This window comes from Pelmatolapia mariae, linkage group LG6, assembly GCF_036321145.2.
Source record: "Pelmatolapia mariae isolate MD_Pm_ZW linkage group LG6, Pm_UMD_F_2, whole genome shotgun sequence".
Classification (NCBI taxonomy): Eukaryota; Metazoa; Chordata; class Actinopteri; order Cichliformes; family Cichlidae; genus Pelmatolapia; species Pelmatolapia mariae.
This window is the reverse complement of record NC_086232.1, coordinates 25739551-25749254: the sequence shown is the minus strand read 5'-3', so window position 1 is coordinate 25749254 and position 9704 is coordinate 25739551. Positions and strand designations below refer to the sequence as shown.

Sequence of the window (9704 nt, the reverse complement as noted above, 5' to 3'; positions counted from 1 at the left end):
ACCAAGACACAGATTTGTACCGTAAAACAACAGTGTTCTCATGAGAACACTTCCTGTACCATATTATATGTACTCCAATGGTCATTTTGCAGTCGCAGTACAGAGTGATGTTGTCTCCAGGTTGGGCTGTCACTTCCAGTACTGATACAGAAATTCCATTTTGACTGCAGGAAACAACTCCTACAAAAAAAATTAGAATGATATGTAAATGTGACAAATAACATAAAACACTGAAAGTCTGTTGATTAAAAGATTGTGACTTCAATGCCAAAATTACCTAAAAGAACAAGAAGAATAACATGCAATCCATCCATTAGTGAAGACCATGGGGAGTTGAAAGACAGCCTCTGAAGCACACAGATATGATGTATGTACAGTTTTCCAGGAAATGTAGTTGATTGGCTAGTTACCAAGTGGTTTATATTGAGGCTGCTGTGCACAATGTGCAAAATGACTGTGGAGACTGTGACTTTATAGTTAACAGTTAACATTAACTTAGTCAGTGGTACAACCAGTGGCCTACATTGGCTATACCACATGGTAAATATATATATTTAACTGATCTTCTCAAGAGGAGCGCTTTTCTACTCTAATTGAGCATTCAAATAGCTTATATAACATGCATCATTCACTAAGTTCTTTCTATCTAACGTTCAAATATTCTGTTGTCTGTGGTTTTAGGTTTTTTTTTTATGTCAACAAACATATTTTAAGTGCAAAAAAAGCAATGAGGCAACGCCTTCAACAAGCCACTCATCTTTTTTTTTTTTTTCTTTTTCAAGCCTGTCCCGTTTGGATCTTTAGCCATCAGAATTGTTGTCTGAAGGCCAAAAAAGATGCCTAGCGGATTTACTTTACCAAGTTGATCATCATGGCCTTGCCATATTGGTCCATTTGATTGACCTTTATTATAATTATGTATTTATTTTATTGTATTTTCAGTTGTTACAGACGGGACAGACATGACTGGGGAATAGGACAGGGAGAAAGAAAGAACGAAAGAAAGAGAGGGAGAGAAAGACAAAATAGAGAGGAGAGAGAAAAAACAAACAAACAAACAAACAAAAAAGAAAAAAACGACTGGATCACCTGTCGAGAGAAGAAAAAAAAAACAGAAGAGAAAACAAATAAAAAAGAGCAACATAATAAATACAACAAAATCACAATAAACTAGCTAACAGTAGTTAACAGTAGATACTAAATATTAAATGTTATTGTTTAGCACGCAAGATTGACTACCTTTGAGGTAGCAGCCAAGAAAATTGTAGTTTGTGTCTGTGAACACATGTGTGTACACCTGTGTGCACACCTGTGTGGATCAGCACGCTTGTATTCAAAAGGTTTCTCCATGTAACGATCTGCTAGGGAGTGTGGGGAGCCATAGCCCCATCCCCCAGGGCATGAAGCAGGTATGGAGGAGATCCAGGCCCCAGACATCCAAAGGGCCCAGAGTACCCAAGGAAGACCACCAAAGGGGGCAACCATGCCACCCCCCTGGGAAGAGCTGAGAGCCCCAGACGAGGGGTCACCCAGCAGCCACGGAGCAGAGGCCAGAGGGGGTTGCAGTGACGTGCCCGTGGGCTCTGCCGGCAGCCAGCTGTGCCAGAGAGGACCGAGTCCCAGGCCCACAGGCCAGAGGCCTGAGGGTGCCCCACCCCCGAGAAGGCCAACACCTCCTCCCAGCCCATCAGCCCAGATGGTTAACAGAGAACGGGGGTGAGTGAAGACCCCAAACCTCCCTCCGCTCGCTCATGTGTAGTGTTGCTGCGTGTTGTACTAAAGTGCATTTAAAACACAGGAGGGCATGGTGCTTCCTGCCAGAGAGCAGCACGGCTCCTCCCGAAAACCCTCAGTGTTTATATGCATTTAAAATTGAGGGTTGGGCACCAGCGCCAGAGGTGGGTTTGAATACACAGACCATCCTCTGGATGCTGTATAACGTGCCCACCGCCAAGGCCCTATATGTATGAGTAATGTGGATGTCTAGGTCGTGGAATAAAATTGGGGCACAGGCGGCCAGAAGGGGACAGAGGGGGAGTGCCTCCCCTGCACCCTGGTGACACACCTGCACCCCAAGCCCTGCATGTGTGGGTGGGTGTGGTGGAGCGGGAAGAGGGAGGCAGCTGAGGATGGGGAGGGAAAAAAGGGTGGGGCATGTGGCCCCTCCCTGGGGCCAGCTCCCCCACTGACCCCAGTAGGCACCCCCACACCCTGGAACCCACCGGGGCAAGGGGGCCCCCAGGCCCATCTGGACCGGGGCCCACAGCAGCAGTACCGCCCAGCCCCACAGAGTCCGGGGCAGCCCACCCGACCCCACCGCAGAGAAAACTGCACCCACCCCATCATCCACTCATCTCCCAGAATACACAAGACAATAGACACCCAGGTTGAGTTCATTCTCCACCTCTCCAATATCTCTCCCCCACCTGCAGAGTGAGCTCCTGGAGAGAGGAGACCACCTGCAAAGATGTAACAGCCTCCCCACTGGTTGGAGATCCCTCCAGTTGGGCCAATGCACTAGAGGTCCCCCGCACCAGGGCTGAGTCCCCATGCAACCACCCGCCCACCCACAACCCTGGCGACACAATAACCAGGACCCAAGCCCCCAAGGCCCAGCCAGAGCCCCAGCCCGGGGGCGGGGCACCCCCAGACCCCCAAGCCCCCATGCCCGTCCCGGACCCACCCAGGGGTAGCCAGGCTACCAGGCCAGTAACCAACGTCTGCTAGCACAGACCCTCCCCCATCTACGCTGTACGCAGCCACAAGGAAAACACCATCTAAGAGCCACCAGAGCCCCTAACCAGGTCATGGCAACAACCCCCGGGCTAGGCCCTCCAGGGAAAACGTCCCTAGGGAATCCCCAGACGCCCTAAGCCTGTCTCTACCCCCATATCAACCACAATAGCGAAGGCAGGACCAAACCATGACCCCCCCACCCCCACTAGGCGATGAAGGCGATCAAAGGAGCCCAGAGGGATTGATCAAATGTGGTGGCAGAGGCTGTATCAAGACTAATGTGATCTATTAGATGGCTTTTAAATTGGTTAGAATTAAGGGGCGATCCTGGCTCAAGAGTTGGCAGTTCGTCTTGTAATCGGAAGGTTGCCGGTTCGATCCCTGGCTCAGACAGTCTCGGTCGTTGTGTCCTTGGGCAAGACACTTCGCCTACTGGTGATGGCCAGAGGGGCCGATGGCGCGATATGGCAGCCACGCTTCTGTCAGTCTGCCCCAGGGCAGCTGGGGCTACAACTGTAGCTTGCCTCCACCAGTGTGTGAATGTGAGCGTGAATGAGTAGTGGAATTGAAAAGCGCTATATAAATGCAATCCATTATTAAGATCATTTTTATTTTTCCAGTTAATGAGGACTGTGGGCTGTGTTTATTTCTGTAGTGACCTCATCCAAGTTGCCCAGCAAGCACACTAAAGGGGAGGCTGGAATGTTACATTTCAGACACTTTGATAAGTCTTCACATATCTCGTGCCAAAACTTCTGAACTGGTGGACAGAACCAAAGAGCGTGGATGTAATTATCCGGTGCATTGCCTTGACAGTGTGAGCAGTTGTTGTAAGACGTAAAGCCCATCTTGAACATCCTATGACCAGTATAGTGCACTCTATATAGTATTTGTATTGTATTAATTGCAAACTGGGATTTCTGATCCATTGAAAGGTTTTTAAGCATATCTGAGACCAGAAGATTTGGTCTAAGCTGATCAAAAAATCCGCTTCCCATTTTGCAATAGGAAGGGATATTATTCATCTGTTTTAGAAATTGTTCTGTATATTTTAGACAATAATTTGGGGGTTTTTAGATTAAAAAATTGTACCACACTTTGTGGTGTTTGTAATTCAGCTTCACTGGGCTTAAATTTCTTTTTTACTATGGATTTAATTTGTTGATATTCCAAAAATCATATCTTGTTGATCCCATATTGTATAACTAGTCTGTCAAAAGAAATAAAGTCTGTTCCTTCCAATATATGTTCCAAGTATTTAATTCCTTTATAACTCCACTCTGGCAAGTTGATCATATTATTGTTTTGTAATATGTCTGGATTGTTCCAGATAGGTGTACGTTTGCATGGGATTAATGAAGACTCCGTCAATTTTAGAAACTCCCACCATGCTGTCAGAGAAGAGCTGATGTTGATGCTTTTAAAGCATTCATGTCGTTTGATGTTTGAGCTGATTAATGGTAGGTCTGAAATTTCTAGATTATTACATAGTGCCTGTTCTACATCTATCCAGGGTTTATCTAAGAAGGTGTGTTTTAACGATCTAGAGATGAATTGGAGCCTGTTGGCTAAAAAGTAGTGATTAAAGTTAGGCAGATCTAGTTCTCCTTTGTCCTTGGTCCTTTGTAATTTTTTTAAGCTGATACGCGGGGGTTTATCTTTCCAAAGGAATTTAGAAATATACGAGTCTAGAGATCTGAGCCAATCTTGTGATGGCTTACTCGGGATCATTGAAAATAAATAGTTTATTTTTGGCAAAACCATCATTTTTATAGCGGTGACCCTTCCCATGAGTGATATGGGTAGAGATTTACATCTAGCCAGATCACCTTCTACTGTCTTTAAAAGTGGGATATGGTTTAATTTAGTTAATTCTGCAAGCTTAGGAGAGATATTGATACCTAAATATTTAATATTTCCAGATTGCAGTGGGGTAGATGAAGAATTATAGAAGGAGCAATTAATCGGAAGAACTGTAGATTTTGACCAGTTAATTGAATAATCTGAGACTTTTGAGAAATTGTTTATCAATGCAATTACCCCAGAGATATTGGTTTTTGAGTTTTGGAGAAAAAGCAACACATCATCCGCATAAAGGCTGATTTTATTTTCTACATTCTTACATTTTATGCCCTTAATTGTTGTAGCCTGTCTAAATGCTGCTGCTAGTGGCTCAATAAAAATTGCAAACAATGAAGGGGAGAGTGGGCATCCCTGCCTGGTGCCCCTTAGGAGACAGAAGCTGGAGGATGTTTGGTCATTTGTTCTGACACAAGCTGTTGGGGAATTATATAATATTTTTAACCAGCTTATGAAAGAGTTTCCGAAACTAAATTTGTGTAAGGTTGCAAATAGAAATTTCCAGTTAACTCTGTCAAACGCCTTTTCTGCATCAAGAGATAATATTATGGTTTCAATGTTTTTACTGCATGAGTAGTCTATTAAATTAAATAATCTACACGTATTTGTTGATGAGTGCCTGCCTTTTATGAAACCAGTTTAGTCAGGATGAATTAAAAGGGGGGTTATTTTCTCTAATCTCTTTGAGAGAGCTTTGCAGATTATTTTGAGGTCTACAAGGGATCTCAAAATAATCTATAAGGGATATTGGACGATAGCTGGAGGGAAATACAAGGTCTTTGCCTGGTTTTAGTAAGAGATTAATATTTGCAGATTATTTGGTGGTAGTCTGCCATTTTCCTTGATTTCCTGCAGCATTCTGTGAAACATTGGTGCCAGAGTTGTCCAGAATTCTTTGTAAAATTCTGCCCGAAAGCCGTCTGGACCTGGAGCCTTATTGTTGGGCATACTTATCAGGGCTTCCTGGAGTTCACCTGGTGTCAGTGACGAATCCAGTGCCATTGCTTGGGTGTCTAATAATTTTGGAAGAGTTACGTTGTCGAGAAATTGATCAATTTTGTTTTTAGATGGGTTTATTTGTGGTGTATATAAAGTTTCATAGAAATCCCTAAAAATTTTGTTTATTTTTTTATGGTCATATATTGTATTCCCAGATAAATCTTTAACAGCACATATGGTTGTTTTTTCTTTATTGATTTTTAACTGGTTAGCTAGAAATTGACTGGATTTGTTACCGTGTTCAAAATTTTGCAAGCAAAGTCTTTGTACTAAGAATTGAGTCTTTTTATTAATAATTTCATTTAATTCTAGTTTTGTTTTGCGTATTTTGTTCAATATTTCTTGATCTTGGTGGGACACATAGGCTTCTTCTAGGGATTTGATGGTTTTTTTCTAGTTCCTGAATATTTTTGTTTTCTTCTTTCTTCTTATGTGATGAGAAAGAAATTATTTTACCTCTCATCACAGCTTTCCCTGCTTCCCAGAGGACAGATGCTGATGTTCCAGAAATGTCATTATAGCCTAAATATAGAGTCCATTCTTTTTTAAAGTATTTGATAAAGTCTTCATCTTTGAGTAGTGATGTGTTAAATCTCCAGTTTTTACTTGGTGTAGTGTTCTTCTTATGTATTAGTGTTAAGGACACAGGAGCATGATCGCTGACAGTTATAGGGTGAATCTCAGTGTCTGAGATATCAGCAGTGAGCTACTGACTAGGAGATAATCCAGACGAGAGTAGGAGTGATGGACATGTGAGAAGGAAGTATATTCCTTACTGTTGGGGTGAAGGGAGCGCCATGCATCGCAAAGACCAAAGTCGCTCATATACTGTTTGATTATATTTGTGGACTGCCAATTGCGCTGAGTTCCTGCTGCGTTAAGCAATCGAGTTGGGTGTTCGTCTTGTAATCGGAAGGTTGCTGGTTCGAGCCCCGGCTCAGACAGTCTCGGTCGTTGTGTCCTTGGGCAAGACACTTCACCTACCGCCTACTGGTGATGGCCAGAGGGGCCGATGGCGCGATATGGCAGCCTCGCCTCTGTCAGTCTGCCCCAGGGCAGCTGTGGCTACAACTGTAGCTTGCCTTCACCAGTGTATGAATGTGAGAGTGAATGAATAGTGGTATTGTAAAGCGCTTTGAGGGGTCCCGAAAAGCGCTATATAAATGCAATCCATTATTATTATTATTATTATTATCCATTTCTTCATTTAGAAGCCACTCATCTTGACTCAGCCTACATGTAGGTTTTTTTTTTTTGTCTCTGTGGGTTTCCTGTTGGCCTGATTTCATGGGTGTAATGATGCATGTTGGTGTGTCTTGCAGAAAGCGCTTTTTTTGGTCCGCAAGTGTCTTTTGATTGCAGAATAGGTGCAGATCTTCGGTTTCTGTTATTTGTCCATTGCATTTATGTAAATGAGAGTAGGCCAAATAACAGCAACATACATTTGTAATCCCAGAAAATAAACCTTTATACTTTATAAACTTTGACAACATATTGTGCAGATAATATCTGGCACACATGCATCATGTTGTAATGCTTGTGGTCTGTTACATAGCAGGGGTCTCTACTACAGTTATAGTTTGACCCTGGTAAGTGTTAGCCATTTAATATTGCAGACTAAAAAATTAGAGTAGAATGCATATTGAATGGGATTGTTGTTATTATATTGTCATGTAATTGTATTTTTTCTTCCCTCCTGCCTTGGCTGTTTCTAAATGAAGTAAAAATAAGGCCGTGACTACAGTGCTTTGTTTCCATGAGTCACTGTTTAGTTTCACAGCAAGAGAAACTTGTTCACATGATAATAACTCGTGCAACACTCTATATATTTTCCATTTGATGTTTTACAATTGGCTTCTGGTCTGACTGTCACTTCCAACACTGATCCGGTGATTAAATTATGAATGCAGGACACAACACCTGGAATACAAACAGAATCCCAAAATGTGGAGATATTGAAATGGCTGTTGCTCTTTACAAAACTAATAAGGTAACCAACCAAACTTTGTTGAATGTATCAAAAAGCAACTAGGGGGTTTTGTATCTTTCTCAAGAACGTTTTGACATGCAGGTTGGAGCAGCCAGCGATTGAGCCACCAACCTTTGAACTGACCTACTAGATGACCTAGATGCCCTGCTCTACCTCCTGAGCTACCACCACATCTATAAATGCCATTTTAATTATATCCTTAAACAGTGTTCTAACTTCCAATATTCACAAGTGTAAGGTTGTTCTCTGAATAATTTAATGGATTCTAAATGTGCAATAGACTCTAACAGTGCAAACTTAATTTACAATAGAACTATGTATTGTGTAACAAATATTTTGCAGTCACCACAGAGACTGTTACCTCCACTAAACAGATATGGTGACTCGAGGATGAACATTTTATAATCACAAATACTTTTCTTCATTGTCATAGAATTTATCTGAATGCTATGAAGGATTTGAAGCCTGGAAGCATTGAGAATATAATTTTTGTTTTTAAAGTTAAATCTAAAATGTGAGATTTTTAACTCAAAAGAGACAAATAACAATAATTACAAACAAATGTTCAGATAAAACTATGCAACCAACTTATATGTGATGATGAGCTTTAGAAACAGTGAGAAACGTTACCCTGCATTTATTACTGACACAAAACGAAAGGTGTCAATGACGTTTTCTTGTTTTTTTCTTTTCTCTGTTCTCTCTGTTTCTACTGTGACTGCACATTAGCAAACGTGCTAAAAACCTGTAGCAAAAAAAAAAAATGCATTGTGCCAATTAGTCACATGATAAGCATTCATTATATTAGTGGTTTTTTTTAAAAAAAGATTTTCATCTAATGTCTTCATTCATATTATTTTTTAAAAATGGAATTTCATTGTTAAAAAAAGAGTCATGCAAAGATAATCAGTTTACCAAATGAGTTGCCAAAAAACAACTCAAACGTAACGCATAAGTTATTGTAACATAACCGGACATTCTGTTGTCTGTGGTTTTAGGTTTTTTTTCATGTCAACAAACATATTTTAAGTGCAAAAAAGCAATGAGGCAACGCCTTCAACAGGCCACTCATCTTGACCAGCCTACATGTAGGTTTTTTTTTGTCTCTGTGGGTTTCCTGTTGGCCCGATTTCGTGGGTGTAATGATGCGTGTTGGTATCTCTTGCAGAAAGTGCTTTTTCATCTTCTTTCTCACATTTGCAGCACCAGTGGCTTAAGTATTTATGTATGTTTATTTTTTAAATAATACAGACAGTTTCTGTTTAACATCCCACACAAGTACTTGCATATGAGTGAGAACTGCTTTATATGTATTTACACATCCTGTATAATATATCATGTAGGGGAAATTATTAATTAAAACACAATGAATTCATATATATTCATATATTTTGGTCTGCAAGTGTCTTTTGATTGCAGAATAGGTGCAGATCTTCGGTTTCTGTTATTTGTCCATCGCATTTATGTAAATGAGAGTAGGCTAAATAACAGCAACATACCTTTGTAAAATGCAACACAGTTCAACAGAACCTCAAACTACATTCTCCAAAAGTATCACACAGATGTATCAACCAGTCTCAAGACAATCCCAGAAAATAAACCTTTATACTTTATAAACTTTGACAATGTATCGTGCAGATAATATCTGGCACACATGCATCATGTTGTAATGCTTGTGGTCTGTTACGTAGCAGGGGTCTCTACTACTGTTATAGTTTGACACTGGTAAGTGTTAGCCATATAATATTGCAGACTGAAAAATTAGAGTAGAATGCATATTGAATGGGATTGTTGTTATTATATTGTCATGTAATGGCATTTTTTCTTGCCTCCTGCCTTGGCTGTTTCTAAATGAAGTAAAAATAAGGCCGTGACTACAGTGCTTTGTTTCCACGAGTCACTGGTAAAGTAATCATGGCACATATTCATTGTGCAAACAGAATAAATGTAATATTTAAATCCCAAATAATGCTGCTAAAGATCTAAATGCCAAACTTCTTGAAAACATTCAGCATGAACTTCCTCACACAACCACTAGAGGTCACTTAACATTGGAAAGTAACTGTAGATCTTCCTAAAGTGTTTGCACTGAAGTCTTCTTGCTTGCAATCCAAAGAAG

The 9704-nt window shown here is 40.9% G+C and overlaps 1 protein-coding gene across 1 annotated transcript; it reads left to right on the top strand.

Moving 5' to 3' along the window:
• The first annotated feature begins 1411 nt into the window (after positions 1-1411).
• On the top strand, positions 1412-2727 carry LOC135933202 (proline-rich protein 2-like). The gene is made up of 2 exons (XM_065471221.1): positions 1412-1716; positions 2433-2727. The coding sequence occupies exons 1-2, from the start codon at positions 1412-1414 to the stop codon at positions 2725-2727; spliced, it is 600 nt and encodes a 199-aa protein (XP_065327293.1).
• Positions 2728-9704: the final 6977 nt, after the last annotated feature.

Bases quoted from the DNA above. Each gene is read 5' to 3' on its own strand.
- LOC135933202 (XM_065471221.1), top strand. From the start codon at position 1,412: ATGGAGGAGATCCAGGCCCCAGACATCCAAAGGGCCCAGAGTACCCAA. The intron at 1,717-2,432 runs GTGAGTGAAGAC...CCCCACCTGCAG, and splicing joins ATGGTTAACAGAGAACGGGG to AGTGAGCTCCTGGAGAGAGG.